Below are 25,402 nucleotides of genomic sequence, written 5' to 3' on the forward strand. Positions count from 1 at the left end.
AATTGTTCATTATGTATTCATATTTGCAGCATAATTGCCCGCTCAATGAATGCTAATTCATATAAAAAGAGATGGTTTAACAGGCCAAGATAAGCAATAATCCTATCTAAAACAACTGCAATCCTGTGTTGTTAGGTAATATAACATTTAAATGGAATTATGTTTTTTCCATTCTGTTAGTTTACAGATGGGCTAGACTGCAGCTATGCCCCGCAGTCTGCGTTCAGCGCTGCCTTGCGTGTGACGTCAGCCCGTCTCGCCGGAAGTAAGGTTTCGTATTTCCGGTTACAGGCGGAAGCTGAGGGAAACACACGACACGGTCACATGATGTGCGCCAGTGAAGTGACATGTGAAGGATTGCTTTTGCCAGAAAGATTTTCGGATAGTGGGGTTTTTAGCCAATGAAACAAGATGCTATTAGTTCTGTCAGACGAACATAAGGAACACTTGGGGTTCCTGCCAGAGGTGGATTCTGCCGGTAAAATAATATCTTTAACTTTCTGTTCGTGTTATATTAAGGAAAATACATAACATAGAACACATTTAAGTAAAGCATTTTAATCTTTAGATAATTATGCATAACTGTCGTTTGCATGTGTTTTAAAACTTCGTGTGCATGGGTTAATCCTCCTGTCTGTAAACTGTAGTGTAGTTCTGCTTTTTTTTCTACTATGAAAAATGTAATGTATTGCTTCAGGTGGCCTCATGTAGAGGAAATACTGTGCTTCTGTGCATTGACACAAAACAGTGCTGGAGGGAAAATAAAACAATAAATCGTTAAATAAGAAGGTTCTCAGAAATCGTCATCTTCCTTTGCTGTTAGAGCTTTAAATGGGACGACATGGATACTGGAAAGTTAATCATGCTTTCCTATTATTATTATTATTATTAATAATAATATTAATATCATCATCTTCATGCTTTACAGTTGTGGGAGAATTTGGACGAATTGCTGTGGAGTTTTTAAAGAAAGGGTCAAACCACAAAATCTACGAAGGAGCAGCAAGTAAGTAAAAAGTAACCATTATAAAACTGCCATTACAGTGGCAGTGTTACTATGTCTTTAGATTTCGATTACGAAAGCTGTTTTACTTGTCTGTGTGTCTCCCGCAGGGAAGCTGAATGTGCCTGTTGAGAGTGTCCAGCATGGAGTCCTCGGGCTCATGTACCTGCTGACGGAGAGCTCTAGATTGATGGTAGGTCAGCTGGTCCCTTATGGTCAGAGAGTGGACAGGTTTACACAACACACTGGAGGAGCAATGTGTCCCTGTGCTGCACACCCTGCAAGACTGAGGATGCCTTCACACTGTGTTTTCTCATAGCTTAAAACCACCACACACAACATGCTTCCAGCTAAATATATACTGCCAGGCTGGATCACAAAATAATAAGCCACTAGTTTACAGCTGCACTGTGACAACACCATGACACAGTTCTTGCCATGGGGGCCCTGTGTTGCAGATCTCCGAGGTGGACTTCCAGGACTCCGTGCTGGTGCTGGGCTTCCCGGAGGAGCTCAATGCCCTGCTGCTGCAGCTCTACCTGGACAACAGGAAGGAGATCAGAGACATCCTGCAGGAGCTGGCCCCTTCGCTGCCACAGTACCACAACCTGGAGTGGAGACTGGACGTGCAGGTATGCCCCGGGGTGGAGGGAGATGGAGGGGGAAGGAGAGGCAGAAGGAGACAGTTTGGACATGCTGGAATCTCACTCCCTGGGTCTCAAATTGCTAGGATCTGAAAACAGTTTAAGATATCTAATTATTAGACTTCCAGACTCTCGTTAATAAATAAATAAATGAAAGAAGAGCTCAGTTATTATGAGGGCACTGGGTTTTCTCAACCTCTTTTCATGAACTTGTATTCATGTGTTATCCTTACTGGTGTCTCTGTAGGCAATGCAGTCTGTAGCCAAACAACTGGTTATCAGGAAATGATCGAATTTGAGTACAGCTAAAATGGTGTCATTTGAACTAAATTACACCTAACCAAGCGGTGTATAATCCGATTAGTTATTAATGGACATATTAGTCATGTTTATAAACCAAAGGATGCTACCGATCTGGAGTCAATAAACAATAAAATAATATTTCCTGACATCATCAACATACACTACCGGTCAAAAGTTTTAGAACACCCCCATCTTTCCAGTTTTTCCAGTCTCATTCAGACGTTCACAGATCACTCAGTTTCAATCGGATTTCTTTGCAAATAGGCAAGTTTTGTTCAGAAAAACCTAACGATTAATCCAGTATATATTATTTGATGTTCTATAAAACACAGAGAAGTTCAGATCCGATTATGTAAAATGGTTTTGTATTAGTACACTGTAAACAGTGTTCCATTTTGACATGTTGAGCTCTCTACGGGTGTGTGTTTCTTCTGCCAAAACGTGGATGGTCTTGTTTTGATCAGTAGACTGTCTGGTTCGAGAGTATGTCATAATTCATAATATTTTCTGAGATTTTATATTCCTGCTCAGACCAAGTATCCCCCCACCCCCCCATTTCACAATGCAGAGGGGGGGGTGTAAATGAGGGGGAGGAGGGGGGTATAAAATGTTTTGCTTCACATTGTTAGAAAGTAAGTACCAGACCGCCCTGCCTATGCATAATTTCAGGGAGAAACTCCATAGAGCTCAGAACACAAATTCATTTTGAGTGTGATTCAGTCCTGAGGTTTAGTTTCTGTTTGTCTTGTTTATGCTTTATCTTGCAGAACATAGACTGAATTTGTCTCCAAGACAAGACAATTTGATAGGTGGTTCAGAGAATTGCATTTATAATATTTCAGTTTTGGAGAGGATTTGACAAAGGGCACGGTTTCAGTTCTTAAAGTTTTAATCCACGGTAATCTAAAACCTTTTTTTTATATGAGCTGTTTATCTGTGTTGTCATTTCTGACTATTTACTAAAAGAAAAAAGGAATTACTCAGAGTAGTTACACTGCTTAGACCTTTCAATAAATGGATGCGTTAGTTATAATGCAGGGCAGGATGACAGTCTTGTCTGTCAGCTGGGCAGTGACCGTGGGAAACATGTGAAGTGTGGTTGCGTGTAAAGCTTTAGGGTCGGCCTCTCTCATGCTTGTGTGTCTCTGTGCGCGTGTCAGCTGGCCAGCCGTGCTCTGAGGCAGCAGGTGAAGCCGGCGGTGACCTTCAAGCTGCACCTGGATGCCCGGGGGGAGAGGAGTGCCCGCGTGCTGCAGACAGACCCCGCCACCCTGCTGCACCTCATCCAGGAGCTGGAGCAGGCGCTGGGGGAGATGAAGACCACACACTGCCGAAGGATCGTACGCAACATCAAATAGGACGCCAGGGCTCCCGCTGCATCTCATCTGGCGGTCTTGCTTTTCTTCTGTTTTTTATGTTTTGTTAATAATCAGGATTCATAAAAAAAAAAAATACTGATGTCAAAGTTCAGCTTGACAAGGTTAAAAGTATTGGCTTGCATAGCAATGTTTCATGCCACCTAAATATGGTATTTGCCATCAAGTTGGACTTAAAGTTAGGCCATGGCAAATTATAAAAATACTTATTCTCTTATAGACTGTGTATTGTACATATATCTCACAGTAGCGACCCATCTGCTTTCCCCTGATCTTTAAATCAGTGTTCTAACACCCTTTCATCTGTGTGACACATTGAAACGACCAGAGGAAGTAGAGACTATTTAGTGCTTACTTTCCACAGGACCAATTTGTCCAAATGTATGGTGCACATTTCCTTTCGCTGCCAGGAGCCAGTTAAATCGGACCAGGAGGCGGACTCTTTTTGATGGTTTGGAGAAGAGTGATGATGCGGGGGAATCGGCCCCACCGTCTTGGTAATGTTTCCTGTTTGGGAGCGAATAAAAATCTCTAGTGCCACTGATGTGCAGGACTGATATGTGAGGCCAGAAAGTGATGTCTCTGGTTACTATGTTCGAGGTGCAGGTTGTCAGTCTGCAGTCAGCAGGCTACATGGTCCCTACTACAGCTGATGGCACAGACTTAATGTTTCTTACATTCATCTCTAGTAACAATCCCTTCTTTAATACATCTTTGCGATACGTGCGTTCTGTGTGAATGTACGGGAGTTGTAAAACGGTTACGGTTTTGGTTTCCTGGTCTGACGAAGGAGTGACCTTGCTGGAGGATGTTTTTCTCAGAATGACCATGAGAGAGGGAGAAGGACAGCTGAAGTTTGCCACGTAGATCTATTCTTCTCTCTCCATCGGCTTTTTCAAGCCTTTTATTCGCCTTACACAGAGGAGTGAGGAGAAAATGTAAGATATCCTAGTAACCTGAGCTTGTCTTTGGTTTGTTTTTGGTGGGAAAAAATGAATGACTTGACTGTACTGTTAATTTTTCTATTTATATAAAGTGAAAATAACTTCCAACCATCAGTGGTGTCCAGATTTCTTATTCTGTGTGTCTTCCTCTCTTCATTTTTCCCTCTCTGATGTTGGTCTAAACAATTGCTAGTTGGACTTGGGCTTAACCTAGATGAGAACACATTTGTACAAAAAGCCAAGGCTAGATTCTTCAAATACAATGACAACACAAATGATCAGGTCTGTTTGTTTCTGGTGTCTGTTGCCTCACTGATCTCTGGGTACTGTCCCCTGGCTTTCCGAGCTCTAGTTCTAGGAATGTGCAGAGCAGATGTGATTCCACACAATGAGCACCAGAGGGCAGAGTTTCTACACCTTCATTATTGTCACCCTGTCTCAGGTGCTCTCATTGTGAGGTATATTCCTACAGTAAATAATCATCAGTAGGGGGCTGCTCCTTCTACTTTCAATGACAATGTTAAAGAGCCCCAGGTTAGTTTCAAAGGATGGTCTTCTAATGCTGTGAGAAGGGGCAGCTAGAGTTTTCAAATGGATTGATGTTAACATGGGGACATTTGATGAGCATTTGTGGAGACCTAGCACATCTTCATTTTAATTATTTTTTTTTCTTAACCAAGTCTTGATTTACAGGAAAGTTTATTATATTACAATAAGATGCATTACAAATACAATAAAAAAACAATCTTGGATAGTTGGCGTGTAAAACAAAGTCCAAAAGTTTAAGAGTGCAGTGCCGGGGGTTACATAATGCAGGAAGCGATGGTGAACACGCAGCCACTGGAGTGTAACGCACACAGGAGCATTGCCATGCTGGGGGTAGGCAGCATTTGCAGGGCAGGGGAGGGAGGGAGGAGCAGAAGGGCTGGGTCCAAGGGCCGGTCTGGGCTGGAGAGTTTGTGGGAGGTGTCATCAGTGGAGCTGGTGCTGATATTGGTGCCACACAACATGGCTGTGAGATGTGACTACACCATTCAGAGACACCGAATACAGCAGCTACGAACCCCACACGCTCTATTGAGATGACTGTACTTTTGCATTGTTTGTGTGCTGAGCCAGAACCTGCCCCTGCCTATAAACAAGTAAACTTCCCGGTAAAATAAATAAATGGAAAGCAACTACAGGCAACAAAGAAAAGGAAAGCAAGAGAGCTATCTAGATCTGGTTCCCACAGATGCCTGATTGCCCATCGCAGTCTTGAGTGTGGTGCGTTCTGGTTCTCTGCTGCTGTGGGACATTCAGTAGGTGATTCCTGAAGTACCAGGAGAATCTGCTGACCGTGCCTCTCCTTGTAGGACTCCCTGCCTGCCTCAGCAGCTCTCCCAGCCACCCGGTCTGTGCTGGGAATTTCCTGAGTGTGCTACTGGGAGGCTGGTAGGCTGGGATAGCTGTGTCCTCTGGGTCAGTCTAAAGACAACGCAGAAAAGTTGCCGTGTAAGAGGTTTTTACCTTTCAACACATTCAAATTAAAGCACTTGGTTCCATTTATGCCAAAGCAAACTGTTCTTTCCCACAGATGGTCTCTATGGCAAGTGAACTCCCCTCACAGGTTTGACCTCTTTTGGGGAACCATGTGTCTACAGAGGTCAAAGATATTACCGTGAGAAATGAGACCACTGACAATGTGAGAGCACTGAGTGTACCTCCAGACTCCAGACCGGGGGAGATTCCAGTTCTCATGTTCGTTAGATGTGTTTGATGTGTCCACTCCACGACAGTAATGGAATTCACTGGATTCTGGACAGCAGGACTGACGGCCAAATACGCCCATCGTAGTGATTTTTGTAGGGATGGTCATCTAACGGAGAATGATGTAAACTGCCGATGTAAATTACAATTAGTCTTCTTTTGTAACTCAATGAAAAACACATTTTCAAACAAAATTAATCACAATCTGCTTACCTTTGAGGAGGATGGAACTGTTCTTTTTCTTTTTCTAGCAGTGTTCCTGATTTAAGGAGATTCAGATTCCTTAACAGATGTCTTTCAATAATTGTGAATATATTTTCTTTCATGGAGAATTCACACCATTCCCTCCGAGACATGAGACATAAGAGAGACCCTCAAGTGAGGAGCCACTCCACGCCAATCCCAAACCCCATATGATAGCCTGTTGTTGCATTGTTTGGTTTTTGGTTTTGATTATGAAGGAGCTCAGCTTACCAAGCTGCACGCGACAGTCCCGCACTGAGATTACTGCACACAGCTGCTCTCACGTTTGAAGTCCATTTCAATTTTCATTAACGTCTCTTTTCCTATATGCTCAATGAAGTCTGTGACTCAGATGCTCTACATTTCTGACAAGCATGGCAAAGAGCAATTTAAAGACATTTATATATAAGGCGTCCCCTATTGTCAAATGAAAAGGATCTTCATAGAGCCATGAACGACCATGATGATAAAAAGGGGAATTGTTTTTCGCAAATCACATTTTATCAACAAAAACATTCAAAGTCGTGAACCCAGCAGACATTTCTGTGCCTTTTCCACTTGCAGTCATCTCTGGTACGCCCTGCTGACCAGACACAGAAGGTGCTGTGTGAACTGGTCCCGCCCCAGCAGACGAGCAGCAATGCAGATCCTGAAGTGAGAACTTGGGTGGCGCTGGGCTGGCTGCTACCAGGCTGCCCGCTTTGAAGTGACAAAATGTGGGCTCTGTGTCCCTAGTGACCCCTGTAATAGCCGGGGACACCTGTTAAAGTGAGTGAGACAGTGTGGTCTGCGGAGTTACACTGCCTCTCCGCAGTTAATGTTACACACATCCCAGGGTCTGACTCACTCCTGTGTCACTGAGAGTGTGACCTTTGACCTGCTGAGACTCTGGCCACCCCCTCCCTAATTTAAGCAGTAGTTACCACCCAAGGACTGCCTAAACAGCCACTGGGTTAATCTGTAATTTTTTAACTTGAATACTGAAGAGGTTTTAGTAGGCACATTTGCTTATATTAATTTGACACTAATGTATTTCTCTTCAGACTACTGATAATATTATTTGACCTAATCGACTCAGTAGATGTGTGCTTGTGGTTTGTTTAAAGTGCGTTGATAAAGATGAAGGACTTTCATTGTCTTTCTATCCATGGATCAGCATGTTTTTTTTTTCCTTCTCTTTTTTCACTTTTGCTGGTGAATTCTGATCTTACCCATCTCTACTTCTACTGGGTGTCGAACATACTAGATACAAATAAGATATTGTCATGCAATTCTAAGACAAACTGACTGGATTATAATGAACATGTGTGTCCCTGGCACACTTTTCAATGGAAATATGATCATGAATTAGCAAAACACAAGGATGAGCCCAATCCGAGCAACACCTCGCAGTGGAATTGGAAGATGCAGCTGTTATGAAACCCAGTTCGCCTGCAAGACAAGCGGGGGCGCGGCCTGCAAATCCCGTGTCTATATATGGTCAAATTAGCCAGCACTTTGCAAAGATTGAAAACGACCAACACTCAATTCTCTGTGAAGTGTGTAATTATACACAGATATATATTTTACACATCCTGAGCTGCCCGCAGTTCACAAGTTCACAACCAGCGCTTTCGCAGACCAACTCGCACGCAGTCTGCTGGTGTCAATGCGCCGTGAGTTGACAGCTGTGATTTATGGAGAGAGACTTTAAAACACACACACACACACACACACACACACAACTTTTTCGTGTTGACGAGTGAAGTTTGATGTTTTGCCCAGGCCTTGGCCCGACCCGTGTGGAAGTCGTGCCGTTTCTTGCGCAGTTTGGCCGGCGTGGATGCTCGGCGCAAACCGGCTCTTTGGGAACCCAGTTGCGCCTCCGCGGCCCTCATGAATAATTCATGAGGCGGTGCTGACTCAGACCCCGGAGAAAAGTTGGGTTGACAAAGTTCAGTCGGGACGGCGGTCGGGGCAGTGTCAGGAGGGGCAGGCGCTCGTTTAAAAACTTTTTCCCGGTTAGGGGGACACCAGTTGAAGTGTCTGACATAAACAATAAGTGCTACTGTTTAGGACTAGGCTATAACTTATGTGAAGGATATAACCGAGTAAACCAAACCGAAAACGTCCACGACTGAACTTCTGAAGGCTGAGGACTCGCTGATCCCCCTTTCGAGTCCTTGCAACTTACTTTTCCTGAGAAGATGAGTAACAACCCGCTTCAGCCTTTACCCAGGCAGCCGGTGATCCACGTCGCCCAGGACCTGGACACGGACCTGGAGGCTCTGTTCAACTCGGTGATGAACCCCAAGCCCAGCTCCTGGAGGAAGAAGCTCCTTCCCGAGTCTTTCTTCAAGGAGCCGGACTCGGGCTCGCACTCCCGGCAGTCCAGCACCGACTCCGGGAGCCACCCGCCCCGACTGACAGTTCAGCACGTCCGCTCGCATTCCTCCCCGGCCTCGCTGCAGCTGGGGACGGGGGCCGGCGCGACCCCCAGCCCGGCGCACCACGCTCACCTCCGGCAGCAGTCCTTCGATGTGGCCGACGAGCTGCCCCTGCCGCCGGGGTGGGAGATGTCCTTCACCTCCACCGGTCAGAGGTACTTCTTAAAGTAAGTGAGCTGACACTTTTAAAAAGTTTTTGTATTTTTTTTTTCCACTTGAAATACCCATAGACGTACGAAACTAGTTCCCTGAGATGGGCTATAAAGTTTTAAAATGAGCTGTGAGTGTAAATATGAATGTAAAGGTATTTGAATATGCCAGTGCTAGGAGTGACTGGCCCACGCATTCCCATACAGTAACGACGCGCAACTATGCAAACTGCAGCCTTATCGTATAAACAGCTAGAAAAGCAAGTTTAGCCCTTCAAACTTAAGTTAGCTTGATCATAATCTTTAGGTGATGTTTTAAATGTGCATTTTTGTGTATGTCTGCCATGCAATGGAATAATAATGCAATAGGTGGAGATAGTGGAGTCCGACTTTTTCTTTATTTACTAGCTTAAATTGACCATTTAATTCCTGGTAACCCCCCACTGGTAGCACTGTAAAATTACTTTTTTGTTGTTTTGTGCATCTTAATCACACCAACATAGCACTTAATCTCACGCATAAATAAATCATAAATACGCACATTGGCTTTCAAATAGTCTTTTCAGGTGAGTGACCTTTAGGATCCCAGACTGATAGATGGTTAAACCCATGCCTGGATTTGAAGCCATCTAAAAACTCTCCGAAAAGTTTGCACAATGGTCGACCCCTGCCTGCTGCGAATTAACAGTTTGATGGAGTACTTTGTTATTGTGTCTTTGTTAACCTCCGACAAGCCAAACTCGTCCTGTTTTCCTCTTAATGCAAGAATCACTCGCAAGCCCCTATTCTCTGATTGGACTTTGTCTCTCTCAAGACAATCTGTCATAAATGCTCCTGCGTAGGAAAGGTTAGTAAATACTTCTAACAGTTAATGCCCTGGGGATAAAAATAGATGAAAGCAGAAAAGCAGCCATGAGCAAACTTAAGAGAAGCTCTGAATTCAACTGAATAGTTAAATATACAGTAGTTAGAAGTGTACAATACAATCACCCATAGACTCACAGGTTTTATAAAATATCTTTATCACCTTTGGGTTGCTTGGTTTTGCTTCAGTGCATCTGAATGCTATAGTGAGTGCAATTATTGAGTGTTTTGGCTTGGTTACTTGTGAGCTTTCATTGTGGCACATCTGTATCCTGTCTTAATTCCTATTATTCCAACCCCTCAGTGATTCAGATCAGTTTTGGTAGGCTATATCATGTGATCAACAACTCTAAAACCCATGTATACAGTATTTATTTAAAGTATAAATCAAGTTTTAAGTTAATATCCATGTATGTTATGTTCGGTTTGGTGGTTGTTCTGGCTGGATTCAAATTAACACATAGTCACACTTTTCCCTGAGGACGTTTTTAATGCAGGGATGAAAAGTGATGATTTTTTCTTTCCCTAATCATTGCAACTTGCAAAATCCTCATACGGTCTCCCCCACTGAGCTGCAGGCACATTAATTAGATCATTGATAATCAGTTAACACATAATCAAACAATGTACTGTACATGAATGGTGCAGGAGAAGAAGCTCTTCACTGTTTGTTTAGGGAAGGCAGATCAGATGTTCTGAAGGTGTGTGTAGTCTTGCACATCAGGAAATAGACGAGGAGCATAGCTGGGTGTGGATCTTCGGTGATGCTGCAATGTGGCAAGAGCACACAGAGCTGACAGCCTTTCACACCGAGAGCCATTGCTGGTTTCTGTTGGGACTGAGGACGGCCCGGCATATCTGTCTGAGCCTGCCCTCCGCAACTTTTACGAAAGAAAAATGTCCAGGATGTCCAGAAAGAAAACAATCCAGGATATCAAAAATACTCTGAAAGAAATCGCACTGGGGAAAAAAAAGAAACGGACACATTTTTCTGTTTTAATATTTTCATGGAAGCAGGTTTTTTTTTTTTTTTTTTTTTTTTTTTTTTTTTCCCGTAATTTCTATTGTGAATTCCTTCTTAGTAGCTAAGTGCCACAGACACCAGGCCATAAGTTTGAGGGCTGCTCTCCTGGTTTACTGTTCACTGACCAAATTCAGATTTCAACCAGTGGTGCTATAGTGGTCAGCTGATTTCAGGGGAGCCACAGAACCCACGAGAACAGAGTTTAGGCCCAGTGGTCTCTGTGTGGCCTCTGTGGCTGCCTGCTGATTTAGGGGTTACTGTGGAGCAATATGGGAATATCAGCCCCAGGCCCCAGCCCCAGCCCCCTCCTCCTTAATCCCTGCCAAGTCAGTCATTCTGGCTGGGGCTCCTAACCACCACTGATGGCTTTTGTTGTTGTTAGTTTGTTTGTTTCATCAGAAGAGCCTTTTAGTGGCAAGCAGCATCTGAAAGCACCTTAGAAAAGCCATGTTGCTGCAGGGCACAGTAGGGGAAAAACTACAGTAGAGAGCAGAGCAGAGTAGAAGGTACAGCCAGGGATCAGGTTTAAACAAACTAACCAAAGTAAAATTAATCTAAATACATTCATATTCATAAGCTGTTAGTTACAGGGTTTTCAGTCTCTAGAATTTATTTAGAAACCCCAGATGAGGCGACTGTTCTGTGATGTGCTTGGTTCTCAATATTGACTGTAAAGCTGCTTTGTCACGGCACAACAGGGACCTCATAAAAAGCTTACTTTGACCATTACTTATGACATTTAATTGGAAAGCTATGTAATCATTATAATATAATGCAAATGCATCCTGGTCTGTTCTGGTATTGACTGGGCTCTACTTAGTCTATGGCTTGTGCCTTTGTAGGATGGGAATGACTCCGGGCTGTCTGCACAGGTTCTGGTTGCGTTTGTTCGTCGCATACATTACATTTGAACGTGTTGGCTCCTGTTTAGGGTGCCGGGGCTGGCAACACAAGAAACAAAGCTAAACCAAAGCATACCCCACCCTGTAATTAAGCATCCAGGAAAACAAAGTCTGACTGTCTGGGTAATTGTTTTTTTTTTTTTTTTTTTTTTTAATCGGCCAAGGAGTCTCCCTAGTTCTGCAGTACCTCTTTCACGTTTGATAACTTAACAGATCCATGCTTTCTGGTGAGAGTTATGATCAGTCAGAAAATAAAGATGTGTGGTGAGCAGCTGAGCAGAACCCTAGCTACACAAATTAAATTGAAAGGAATAAACCTGTCGGGCCAAAATGTGTGTGGAGAGTAGGTAGTCTGTGGTTCTCCGTTTGCCTTTCTTTGTAAGACTGCCAGTGCAGGGAAACGCTTGGCTCTCACCGATTCACACAAGGCCTTTTTTTTTTTTTTTTTTTTAATGTCCCCCAAGACGTGATCAAGGCTACCATTCATGGCAGCCAAAACAAAAAATAATTAGGTGCATTTTCTCTGCACAGAATCACACAAGGCATGCTTATAGTATAAACAGCAGACATAATACAATACATTTCGCAATCCAGATCACAATACATATTGTACATCTGTATTTACAGCCTTGGCTTCTCCTAGCAGGTGGCTACCAATTCCCTTTTGCTGACTCAGAGAGCTGAGGGAGTTCACCCAACAGCCTCCAAAGGCTCCTGCCTCCCTCTTAACTGCTGACTCGCTTGCTTGACTGGTGAAGAATAACAAGCTCGGGAATCTCCTTGACACGAAACGCCAGAGTCTGCTGTGTTGAAACTCTGAGCAGCATCTTTTCTGGAGGCAGAGTGTCTTTTTCGCGTGTGTCAGAGGTTCTGGTTCAGCTTTCACGTTGGCTGCACATATAATGGAAATAAAGTCCTCTCAGGCTTTGTTAATCAATATATTTCAGTTTCAATCTCTGTTGTCAAGTAAATTTCCTTTCTTATTCATTTTCTGCTGTCTTATTTTCACTTTCAACACAAATCATGCATGCATTGATTTTAAGTAAATTGTCTTCAGTGTTTTCCTGCCTCTCACTGCTCAGTGTCTGCCTAATTCTGACTGTGGTACCTCATGGAAACATTTTCTAATTCAATTTGAGGTTTAGGAGCCCAAAACAATAAAAAGGAGAAGGTTTTCTGTCTTTTCCTACTGATTGTTTTGCGATAACAATACCCTATTCAGGAGAGCACACGTTTGTAATAGCACTTTCAACAGTGACTTTTCAGGAATCGTCTGTTTCAAATGTCGGCAAGGAAAGCATGGAAATGGCTGAATGGAAAATGGAACATTTTTTGAGTTCCTTTTTCCCTTTTTTTTTATCCCACAGAGTATTTAAATCAAATAAAAACAAAGTTAAGTGGAAAAGACCATGGAGGAAAAAAATAAGTGCTCAAAATTATATTGACCCCTTTGTGCCAGTTGAAACAATGTAAAGACGCACAATGCTTGTGCTCTGGGGACTGTGTTGTCCCCTTGCTGTATCCAGCCTTAGGTTGTTGCAGCACATCTTTATGAAATCTGCGGAAGCTTGCCTTACCAACATTCCCTGGGTTAACTTGTCATGACGGCTTTCTGCATCTGTGACTTGATTTCCTGTGAAGCCCAAACACCCTTTACACCACAGCTTGGCTGGCAGTGTCTGCAGGTAGGGAATACTACCTGGCATTGTCAGTGCATCCCTTTTTAATCCAGCCTCAAATAATAATAGTGTGTTTCATGAAGTCTCCCTCCTCCCCCCGCAGTGAGAAAAGGGGGAGTGGGTGTCATTGTTCTTGCTGGCCTTTAGGTCTGGAAAACGTAATGATTGATGCAAACCCAGGAAAAGGTCAACTTTCAGCATTTAGCGAGCTGGAGGAAAGCTCATTGTGCGCAGAGCCCTTGAGAGCGTGTTAAGGCACGTAGGGACTGACGGCAGCGCGGCACCACGATAATAGAAGCAAGTAATAAACCTCCAGAAATGTTCTGCAGCGCTGTTCTACAGTGCCCATTGCACTATACACGGCTCGGTCAGCTCCCCACACAGACTGCTGCTCCTCAACGCACAGCATAGACACGCCACAGAAACTACACTCCCTAGATATTTGTTTTTGTTGCGCACAAACATCCATGTTACAGTTATGCAGTCTTAAACATCATGTAAAACACCGTCACATTGTGTTTGAGAATTTTACCCCCCCCCCCCCCCGGGAACGTTGTCTTCTTACTCCCATTGTCTGAGACCCACTGCTTTCCATTTCACAGGTCAGTAATTCAATGAAATCTGCTCTTGTAGTTGTTTGGTTCAGTTTTATTTCCCCCCTTCCTTATGTAAACCATCACCCCCCTCCTCCTCCCCCCAGTCATGAACTCTTGGTTTCAATAGCTTTTTTTTTCTCTACTTCACTTTACTAGCAGAGCCTGCAAGTTTGGTTTTCACTCCACTACCTGTGCAGCTGTAGGTGTGTGATTTATGTTTCATGACTACAGTTACAGAACGTTGTTTACATAAAGTTTCTTTGCACACACCTGATTTTCTAAAGCCTTTATGTAGGAGTAAAGAAGAGAATATAAAAAATCCAGCAACTCCCAATTGTGTCTCTGCAGTCCTGTGCAAACTGATTCTGGATCATACTGTACCAGGAAACGTGATCAATACACCACACTGACATCATTGTTTGCAATGTTTGCTCTCCGCTTACATTTTAAAATCTATTGAATGTTAGGTGTTAGCAGCAGAGATAATGTTAAACAATGCGATACTCCTTCAAATCTAGGAATGGTGCTGTTTCTGGGGGGGATTCTTGGCAGAGTTGGGTTCAGATCCTTCAGTTCTATTCCCAGTTCCCATCCATTTCAACATAGCAAATTCCTGTTCCAATTTCATAGCAGACATTTTTTCCTTTCAATTCCCCAGAAGACAATGGGAATTGACTCCCAACTCTAGGTATTGCAATTATTGGAGTATTTTATTTTTTCTATTTTTTGTATTGTATTTTATAGCCTGAAGTTGCACTGATCACTATAAAGCCAGCTTCCGTCTTAGCTTTGGTCTTTGACCCAACAAGGTCGGAGCTCCCCAGACACTGAGCAGAGCAGGAAATGCGAGCATGGCTTTGACTGGTTCCAGGGTCACTTGAGCCCAGAGTGCAGTCAGCTGGGCTTTCCAGGGCTTTCCAAGAGAGGAAACCTTTCATATTTGGTCACGCAGATTTAGAGAATTGACTTCAAGCCTGCCTTGTGAAACGTGCTATGCAGTGACACAGGTGGGATACGACGCCTTTGACCTTGTGAAATGAACTGCGGCTCCCCGCAGCCTTTTATGCTGTTGGCAGGTGTCCACTTCAGCCCTCCCATGTCAGTAACAGAATAGTTGTGGCAACCTGAACCATGCCTACCTTCCAAACCAAAGCTTACCAAAAAGTCTCTAAGATAAAGCTAATATATGGGGCCACTAGAACTACCAGTGCTTTGCAAACTAAAAACTGCCATATGAGGAGCTCAAAGCTATACACTTAAAATGTACATTTGTTTGTACTTTAAAAAGCCCAAGATATGACTTATTTATACAAAAAAAAAATTGAAAAGCAAAGAAACAGATTGTTTTGGAATGAATTTTCTCCATGGGTGAACCTCTGCAGTGTTGAAGTTTACACTGAAATCTGTCTTTGCCAACAATGATCTCTTAAATGCATATGACAAAAAATCCTAATCGGCTTGGCTCTCTGCTGTAAATAGCACAATCACGGTGCTGACGTAGCAGTGGAACCAGCCATAACAGATGTATTTATCAAGACGGCTAGCCACTCGGTCTCAGCCTGGACTTGAATGTGAACTCTTTATCATTTTCAAGCACCGCAGTCTCTTGGAGGAAGAGCCTGTGGCCAGCCCTGGATCACTTCCTGCTCGATGTGTGACTTGGAAAAGCATGAAAACCTGTTTGTTTCACTCACTCGGCTCAACCTCCTTCACAGAGCTCCCTTCTCCCGATTTGAGGGTATTACAGGACAAGAGCTCCTTTGTAACGAGGCTGCGTTCAGTGCTCTAGGGCCTAGCGTGACTTGCAGATATAAATTGTATGGAAGCAATTAAACTTGAAGGAAATATCATGTGGGCTGAATTTAAAGCTATGGGGTTTGTGGCCTGGTTCGAGCCTCTTTTTTTTTTTATTATTCATTTGGACTGAATACATTGAATGTGCTGTACATTTTGGAGAGCCTTCTCCTCCTCCAAGTGCAGCCTGCTTGTTTGTATCTGCATGAGTCCGATAAATTGGGTACTCCTCCATTGAGAGTCCCTTGTAATTGTGTTTTTTTTTTTTTTTTTTTTTTTTCTACAAACCACCAAAATATAACTACTTGACCAAGATGATGTCCTCGTCAGGAATACGTTTTGTGTTTATTTACTTTTAAGATCTGCATAGTTTTCTCTCCTATTTGTTGGGTTTGTACTTGGATGTATAGTTCAGACGTGGTGTCCTGATGCTCTGTTTCCATGACTTTTAAAGACTGATGGTTCATTTAGAATGAGACCCTTGACACTGTCTCCAGCTTCACATGCTCTGGAGATGCTAGAGACAGTCTTCTGATTTACTTAAAACTACCTGGCCTCATTGTACTTGCCCTGTCTTCTTCCTGCCCTGCCCCTTGAATCCTAGGTTCAATTAAATTAAGCTAATGGCAAAGAAACCTGATTTTCATTGGAACTAAATGTTATTGAAATATGCCTTACTATACATGTTTTTTGGGCAAAACCTCTGGTTCATTTGGATTTAACTGTGGGGAAGTTTAGAGGCACAGAGCTTTCAGCACCCTGGTGGTAGTAGTGATGGGCCAGAGAACCTGGGCTAATGGATCCCTGGACTGCATTATGTGTGTGTGATCCCTGGAGCCCCAGTGTTAACTGAGTTTATACAGCAGAGCCTGATGCCAGAGAGCACTTCAGTCAATTCTGGAGATGGCAGATAACCATCCTGGTTATCAATACTGCAAAACCACCATTTTGCATGTTTCCATCCATCCATCTTTGAAACCACTTATCCTGGTGAGGGTCGCAGGGAAGCCAGTACAAGTCAGGAATACACCCAGGACAGGACAGCAGTCCATTGCTAGGCAACACACACAGATGCACAGGGCAATTTAGCTGCATGTCTTTGGACAGTGGGAGGAAACCGGAGTGCCCAGAGAAAACCCACACAGACATGGGGAGAACATGCAAGCTCCACACAGATGGGGGCCCCCCGAGCCAGGACTCGAGCCCGGGACCCTGGAGCTGTGAGGCAGCAGCACTAACCACCGCACCACTGTGCTGCCCCATTTTGCATGGTTTTTTTGTGTGGTTTTACATGCAGTCTATTTTCTTTATTTTGTTTCTCCACACATCCCTGAGCTCTCTGCACTGTTTCCCATGCAGTGGCTGTGAGAACCCTCCTTTTTGTTTTGGATTGAATTCCACATTTTCTTTAGTCCAGGACAGAGTTATAGTGGTCAGCAACCAAGATGGTGTACAGAGAGATCAGGCACAAGTGGGTTGTATGCCTCAAGAGGGCTGTGTTTTGTGCTGGAGCAGCAGTAAGTAAATTAAGTGGTGCGGGACTGTGCTACTGGGGCTGTCACCCACACAACAGCTGATGTATTAATTTTCTAGGTCCCCCTGGCTTGGGCCTCCTAGTAGAGAGATATTCAATACATAGAAACAGTTTGTTATTTATGGTCACTGGCCACTAGACAGTGACTGCCAGACCCTGTTTGACTTCTAACCTTTGATGACCTTTTAAAAGCAATAACATGGTTGCCAGATCCATGGCTGAATTTAGAGCCCTGGCGTGCTCTTCTGTCTTTTGTTCACCGCAAAGTCTGTCTTTGTCTTCTGTGTGTCAGATACATTCCTCAGTTACTATTGTACCTTAATGTTAACAGTGCTAGATCACTGAAAACAAAATGGCTACTAAGTGGGAAGCATTCAATAATTTAACCTAAAAAATACACATACAAATAAAACTCTCAAAGCCGCTCTGCTCCAATACAGCAGTTGTTCCATGTTTCCCCAATTCTTGAATACCTTGGATCATTTTCCAGTTATAAAAAATAAATATCTCTCCTCTACCTATGTTTTTGTGGTCTTGGTTTTGCCAGATTTGCACCTTTTTAAACTTTAACATTTGCTTTGGAATAAGAATTGCAGAAGACCTCTCCCATACCATTTAAAATTATTATTGTTTTTTTGTAGATTTTATTTCTCCTACACTCAAGTTGTGCTTCATGATGAGGTACTGAATGCAGTTTAAATAAAGCAGTAGATTGCTGGCGGACATCTGGGGTATCGGCTCCTACACTTGCAGACTCTGACCTTGACCAGACAGCCGTACAGGAAGACAGCTGTAACCTTTCAGTAGTGTGGACAGTCAAAATCAAGGCACCAAGATCCATGCGGGGCAGAGGGAATACATCTTGGGTTCTTTTTTTTATTTTTTAAATCTGGGCTTATCCCTTTTCAAGATATAGTTTAGCCTACACGTTCTTGCAAAGATATAATTTAATTTACTCCTCACAGAGCAGAGATTCATACAAACAATACATTATATGTGTGTAATGTCTTCGTGTGCCGGTTAAAATGTACATCAACTTGTACATTGAAATATTAACATTATAGGCACTTGCCAGATCAATCCTATGTCACTGTACAGGGATCTGCAGTCTGTGTTTGTCTTGGCTGGGTCTTGAATGACAAGACTTTTGTTCTTGTCAGTGTATTTCTCAGTTTTACAGCAGTAAATGGAAGTCCTGTGCCAAAGTTTTCATATGGTGCTGCTGATGCATGCTTTATGTGTTAAAACCACATTTTCCATTTATTCTCCCAGTCCCCCCCCCCCATCAGTTGAAAGAGATGGGTCTTAGAGGATATGGAGAACTGGTAATTTCCTCTGATACAGGAATACTGGCTGGAAGGGTCTCTGTGGCTGGCTTATGGGTTTTTGTATAGAAGAAACAATAATCATGACTCACAGACTTCAAAGGGAATAACAACAAAAAATAAAATAACAGGAAGAAGCTATGACTTACTTTGCTTAAAAACAAATAATCTCCCCCCTTCCAAAGCTTCACTGTTCTGATATCCTGTACTGTAGTGTCACTCAACAGACGCTGTGATCGCATGATCGCCTTTAAAGCTGAACGTGTTTGTATTTGACGTCAAAAGTGACAACTACAAGGCTTTTGTGTGGTTAGTTTTCCCATAGGTTTGTTTAAATATATTTTTAATAATTTAATGTCTATTATTATTACTATTATTATATAGCTACTCATTTCAAAATTATTTAATCCTTTAATCTGTGTTACAAGGATCCCCCGCTGTATATCCCCTTTTGGAAAGTGGAATTTAGGATCTTGACGAGATTAAGTGCTCATTAAGTGCTCTGTCTTGAGAAGGCAGACCTGTTTTAAGTATGACGTGGGAGGTTGGGGAATCGAACCTTAAGGACAATTCAGTGGTTTCCTTGTGCTGATCATTACAGACTTTATAACTGCTGTCGTATTATTCCCTGCCAGAATCACTGTCTCTCATTCACCAGAGTGACATTATACAGATGTCTGCGCTGCCAGGAGTTTGTCATCCTGCTAAGATAACACTGAAGAAATCTTCAGTTAAATACCCTTGCTTTAAAACACAGAGGATTGTTTTGTAACTTTACAGGCCTTGACAGCTGTGTTGTAGACAAAATTAACCTAATGATCCATAACAATAATTCTCTGGCTTTTCACATTCTCCAAGAGCTGCTGATTGTTTGCCAGTGATTCAGAACTGAAAATGAAAGAAACTGATGTTTTTGGTGTGAACACATGTCTAAACGCTTTTGTTTGCAATCCCAATTTTACATATTTTAGATGGATGCTGCTATAAGAAACCATGCTTTAAAATGTCAGCAATCTAGCAATTTAAATGTTAATATCATATCAAATGTTATCACAATGACCGTAAATCAACTCGTTCAATTATCTAACAACCATAAATGTGCCAGGCTGATTAGCCTGACACATTTGTCAACCATTTATTTATTTGTGTTTGACTATTTTTATAGTAGGATTTACAATTCTTCATACCTATGCAGACATCACCTCCTGTTGCTTCAGGCCCATGGATTTTAAGCACAGTGTGTTGCTATCAAGCTCTGCATGGATTTTTATGGTCACCTCACACCCAGCGGCTTTTGGATCCTGTTTGTGTGCTTTGAAACTAAAAAAAACTTGCCACAGTTTTAAGGCTGAGCAACACGACTGTCATTCTGGAAAACGTGTTCTTCTTTAACACTTGTATCTGCACAGCGTGGTGCGCTCTCCGGGGTGGGGTGGGGTGGGCTGGGCTGTAGGGGCAGGGGGCTGGCTAGAGTACCGTGAGGTGTGTGCAACTGACTGTACCCTCCCGTCATGGGCACGCTCTCTCTCTCTCTCTCTCTCTCTCTATTCATCCCACTGGAATGTGAGCAGTAGCTATGTGGGCGTATTGTTCGCCACTAGAGAAAGGATTTATCAAACCCAACTGCTTTTCTATACAGTTGGCATTTCATTCACTGGTCTAAATCATTGCATGTGTGGTTTTTGGCAGTCATTTAGGGATGACAAGGAACCAAAATAGGAGGCAAACATCTGCAACTATAGGTGACATCTCATTCACTGAGCCACGCATGATCCTCTCCCATGTGCTCTGGCTGTGTGGGATTATAAGTATTGTTATTATTGTTGTTGTTAAACTGTTTAAAATGATTCTGGCAGTGACGGGGTATTATGAAATGCATCTCTTTGGAAATGGAGACAGTTACTGGCACAATTGTTAAAAAAAACTAAAACAAAAAAAACACTGTAAAAATGCACATCTTCTTTAATAATAAAAATAAACAGATTCAGCTCAAACCACTACCGAATTATTATAATTATGGAGGAATGGATTGTCCTGTGTGTCTGTTTGGTGGAGGAGGAGGGGGTGGGGGTTGATGTATAATAGGATCTTCCTCTCATGGTAGAGATTCAGTGAGGGTGAAAATTTGATCTCACACTAGATTTACACCACAAAATGCAAGTGGCATCTTGAATGTCAGGGAAACAGTACCAAGCCAGTTGGAGGGCTTTGACTAATGACTCTCCTCACAGTCAGGTCTATAGAGGTTGATCATTTCAGTATAGGTGCTATTATTCCTAAATTAAAGGAGTTTTCAGATGATCCCAGCAAGGTTCATGAAAAATGGAAGGGGTGGGTGGTGCAGGGTTGATGGAAGAACCTGAAGAATAGTCCTCACTCCATGACACTACTTGCCCTGAGGTTCCAGCGTGTATCCAGTCTGCAGCTTTGTGTTTATTATTAGACCTGTAACATTACACCATGCTCCTTGGAACAGGACGAACTGAGAAAAAAGAACAAGCAAGAAACGGAAAAATCTCTGCTGTTGTTGCAGACAATGCATCCCTTTCATTAACGGTTGCAGACGCACACAACTTGTGAATTGAATTTGAAAAAACGAAACAAAAAAACACTTATGAGATAATTATGGCCAGGTAAAGTGTCTCCTCTAATCATGCCCAACCAACTTCACTGAACATTTGAGCTCCCCCTCCCAGAAACCTTAAAACTACAGTAGTTTTCTTTGCTCTGTATTTTATTTTTATTTTTATATGTGTAAGTGGAAGTTGTTGTTTTTCTTTATCACAATCCTGCACTTGGGCCGATCATAAAACATTGATTATCGATCTCAATCTCTTTGATGAAGCCAGAGTTAACCGAAAACTAAGATTTTTGGATACAGGGAGAGGGTTTGTGTTTTTCTACATTCTTCCAGTATTTTTTTTTTTTTTTCCATTGCTGCACCTCACTGTGTCAGGCCTGTTGAGCAATTGTTGAGCAGCATAAAGGAATGTTGTCTACAGCTTTCTGTAGATTATTAGTCCTTGTTGCAGGCCTGCCTTGCCCCTTGCTGAATACAACTGTTCTGATACTTTTCGCAATGGGAGATATGGCTAGTTTCAAAATTGAAAGCTGAAAGCACATAATGACATTATCAGTATTATTTCTTCTCACCCTGTACCCCCCTCCCCCACCACACACACCAAAAAATATCAGATTGTTTAATTCAAAGACAAGCAGGTACAAAAAAAATAAAAACCCGCCCCCATAAAAGTTAAGAGGAAAGAATAATGGCTATTACGGACTACAAAAGAGATTTAATAACATAGAAGATTAGTGTTAATAAAACAGCCTGTACATGCTTGCCTTTGTGTCAAGGAAGGCTATAAAATGTAAAAAATGGAATTCAGATACAAAGAATGGGGGGGGGGGGGAAACTCTGGTAACTCTATAGCAGTAGGTCCCTTATTCACTGTACATGCCAAAATATTCATCATAAATCCGCTGTGAATAAGAGACCAGCTTCTATATGGAGCCTGACTGCATTTCAATGTCTGCTGAAGGATTATTAACAAAGACCTCTTTGTGCCATGACGTACAGTTAATTTCAATCGAGTGATTTACTATTATTTTTCAGCGAGTGTGCGCCTCACAGTTTGTGCCCGGTTGTTTTGGGTGTTAGGATTGAAATGGGAAGTTCTCCTGCCATTCCTGATCAGCTTTGTCACACAGGTGCAACCCATATCAACATGGAAAGATGAGAGTAGAGTGAAGTAGGGCATATGGGGTGGTGGGGGTGGTTTGTCTGTATTGGCTGTTTTTTCATTTCAAAGAGCATTTAAAAAAAAAAAAAAATCTGATACTGATATGTGGAGGACCAATCAAATATCTCATTGTTTCGAAAGGAATGTTAATCCCAAGGAAGAGAGTGCAACAAGAAGTGATTTTTGGTTGCCACTGTTGCTTATTCTCATGTTGTGCACTGAAAATGGCCTCCATATAAACTGCAAGGACAACTATTTAGGATATAATTTATTGGAATGATTCTAGCCCCCAAACTAAGATTTAGGAAAACAACAATGTTTTGTAAATGCATTTTTGCCATCATTGGTAAAGGATATTGGTTTTAAATGAGCAATTCAGATCTCTCTATACAGTGTTTATTACTTTTTGCCGGGTTTAAGGGGGCAGTCATTGAGACACCCAGTCCTTCAGTCACATAACCATATAACTTTCCCAAAGGAAAACGAAACACACACATCCAAATTACTGACACATCTGCACACCTGTGCAGTTGATGACTTGCTGATGCAAGGAATGCTAGACAAAACCTGTCAAATAAAACCTTAATAGAATGAACATGTGTGCAAAAAGGAGAACGAAGAAAGCAAGCAAGAGACTAAATTAAATGGAAACTTCATTGGCAGAGAATGGCTTTTGAAAGGGAGGTGAGTCTGATGTGGGGAACCTGTGGCTGCTGCGGGGATTCCTCTCCAGGGCAGAGGTCAGCTTGCAGCCAGTAAAGACAGTGTCTTTATCTTGGAAAAGCTCTGCCTGGGCACGGAAAGATCTGTCCAGGTCTCTGTATATTTGCTGTGGCAAGGGAACCATTTTTCCAAGTCTCCTGCAAACAGTGGCTGTCTGGCAGGACATCCTGACGGGGCCTTCATCCGAGACGAGCTGGGAAACATTTCTGGTCGAGAAGGGAGGAGAGGAGAAGGGGACGTATATATTGAATTGGGTTATTTAGGCCTTTGTTACATGATTTGTTTGAATTATTATTAAATTAGTATTTTAGCTGGAACTAAGAGATATGTATGCGCAAAACATCCGTTTTTACTTTTACCTGTTACTGAATTTGTTTAAAATAAAGCTTAAACATTAGACATGCTTATCTACATATATGGTGGATGTTTGTTAATGTATCTTATCAAATATTTTCCAAGAGGAAACTTTAAACCAGGAATGTTGTCCATTGACAGCTAATGCTTAGTTGCCATGGCTGCACAGAACATGTCATGGCCCCTCCCCTCCTGCTCTGCTGCTGCCGCTGCCGCTCTGTAGGAATGCCGTTCCCCAGGGTCACTGAGGTACGGCACAGGAACGGTTACTATATTTGTGTTCTTTTTCTGTTTTTTTTGTGAGCTAATCAATGTATTGACCTGGAAGCTGAGGTTGTGAGAATGGCCATTTGCTGTTTGTACCAGACTCTGCTTTATCCCAGTGGGTACCACTCACTGGGAGCTCCCTCTTTCCCTCTCTAATCCCTCTCTTTTTCCTTCACTCTCCCCTTCAGTCTTCCTATCCCTATTTCCTTAGAATACATGTATTTCATTACACATTGAGAGGGCAACAATCAATTGATCATCCCATAGATCTGTGATTTAAAAAAAATATATTTTTTTTAAAGCGTTTACAATAACGGAGAGCTGTTGTGGCGCTTACACCATCAAGAGAATGCTATAGTGAGCTGGCTCTGCGGGGATTATTTTGGCTACCTAGTTTTGTTTGCTGGTTCCCATACGCAACCACCTAAAGCTCATTATTAACCCTATTAGGATATTTTATTAGTGTATTTTTATTGCTCCTTCTTGGCACGTGTTTAAAGACTAGCCCAAGCTCTTAATTATACATTTACTCCTAGCATCATATAAGCTTTTGTAATGCAGTTTAATGGATGTGAAAAATCTCATAAAACATTCAAAAAATGCATATCCACAGATGATGCAGTAGTCCTGAAAGCTGCCTCCTTATAGGCTTGGCTTTCAAGTGAAATTCAGTCATCCTGGTAATCAAGAGGTAGTCTGAGTCTCTAAACTTTTGTGTACCCAATAAATGTCTTTGTACTATACAGTAGTTAATACAAATGCAAAGTTAAGCTGGTTTAATAATATGCAGTAATCCACATTCAAAATGCAAGAACAAAGTGTGTGGGGGGTTTTGTTGTCTGCAAAGCCCTGTTCTGAAATATTCATGCATATTGATTTTTAATCTGACAATTTTCTTTTTGTTTGCCACTAGTCTCAGGTCAGGGCTGTTTAGCATACTGGGCCCAGAGCCAGAATGCACACATTATGTTATTAAATATGGCTGAATTACACATTTGTTTCTGCTCCGTCCTCTGCATTTTACCACGTCAGGAAGGATTGTAAGAATTAAACCTGATACAGGAAAATTAACCTTGTAATTTTTTGCGGTAATTCTGTAAGTTGTCATGTTGAGCTTTAAACTGTCGACAAATCTCCAGACAAGGCCCTGCTTCATGGCAGAGGCACAGCTAGCCAGGGAAGGCTGCAAGGTCAAAGCAAAATGTGTGGCTTTTAGTTTTCTTTTTTTTTTTTTTTTAGTTCAGGACAGCCCTGTGAAAACACATTAGTCAAATCCAGTTGAAATTGTTTTAGAGTCACCAATGGGCACACACTAAAACAAAAATACTGAACATGGAAAAAATGTTCTGCTTTGGTTTTGAGAGTATGGTTTTGGGATCAAAACCATCACTCTAACTGTCATTTATTAGTATTTGTATTTTCTTGTTTGGGGGGAAGCATTTAATAAGTGTGCTTTATATCTGTGTCAAGTACAAGGGTGTCTTTCTGTGTTGGCTTGTTGGTTTAAGTTTTAGTTTTCTTGCCCGTCACTCTTGGAACTTGCATTTGGTACACTGTGTTTTGAAGATCGATAACAAATCTGTCAGCCTAAGAAATACTTTCTTATGGGTGATTCTGTGAAAATGTCAGTTTTTAAATAAAATAATTTAAAAATACTATTCCAAGATCATGCATTGTAGTGTGAAACTGTGACCTGATCTGGACAACTGTGTAGGTCTGGATGTCTACACTGAGGTGGCAGAGAGAGGCTCACCACAATC

General features: G+C 42.3%; 2 protein-coding genes and 1 long non-coding RNA gene across 5 annotated transcripts in view; 2 read left to right on the top strand and 1 right to left on the bottom strand.

Annotated features, from left to right (window-relative positions):
• Window positions 1-298: 298 nt before the first annotated feature.
• On the top strand, window positions 299-4,381 carry commd2 (COMM domain containing 2). Its single transcript, XM_066709562.1, has 5 exons — window positions 299-478; window positions 929-1,006; window positions 1,114-1,196; window positions 1,462-1,635; window positions 3,111-4,381. The coding sequence occupies exons 1-5, from the start codon at window positions 412-414 to the stop codon at window positions 3,306-3,308; spliced, it is 600 nt and encodes a 199-aa protein (XP_066565659.1). The 5' UTR covers window positions 299-411; the 3' UTR covers window positions 3,309-4,381.
• A 571-nt stretch (window positions 4,382-4,952) lies between these two features.
• LOC136753449 (uncharacterized) lies at window positions 4,953-7,695 on the bottom strand. Its single transcript, XR_010817430.1, has 3 exons — window positions 6,233-7,695; window positions 5,974-6,148; window positions 4,953-5,737 (listed from the first exon to the last, which is right to left on the bottom strand). It is a non-coding gene; the product is annotated as an uncharacterized LOC136753449 (long non-coding RNA).
• A 227-nt stretch (window positions 7,696-7,922) lies between these two features.
• The window catches only part of wwtr1 (WW domain containing transcription regulator 1), a 42,038-nt gene continuing 24,558 nt past the window's right edge, over window positions 7,923-25,402 (top strand). For all 3 annotated transcript variants that reach the window (XM_066709563.1, XM_066709565.1, XM_066709564.1), the window contains exon 1: window positions 7,923-8,855. In XM_066709563.1, coding sequence (XP_066565660.1) covers window positions 8,449-8,855 — 407 coding nt within the window. In that variant the 5' untranslated portion in view covers window positions 7,923-8,448. The remainder of the gene's footprint in view (window positions 8,856-25,402) is intronic.

The sequence above is a fragment of the Amia ocellicauda genome, chromosome 7 (assembly GCF_036373705.1).
Source record: "Amia ocellicauda isolate fAmiCal2 chromosome 7, fAmiCal2.hap1, whole genome shotgun sequence".
In the NCBI taxonomy this organism is placed as follows: Eukaryota; Metazoa; Chordata; class Actinopteri; order Amiiformes; family Amiidae; genus Amia; species Amia ocellicauda.

Excerpts from the sequence above, each read along its gene's own strand:
- commd2 (XM_066709562.1), top strand. The coding sequence starts at position 412 with ATGCTATTAGTTCTGTCAGACGAACATAAGGAACACTTGGGGTTCCTG. Across the intron at positions 1,197-1,461 it reads CGGAGAGCTCTAGATTGATG|ATCTCCGAGGTGGACTTCCA; the intron begins GTAGGTCAGCTG and ends CCTGTGTTGCAG. Across the intron at positions 1,636-3,110 it reads AGTGGAGACTGGACGTGCAG|CTGGCCAGCCGTGCTCTGAG; the intron begins GTATGCCCCGGG and ends TGCGCGTGTCAG.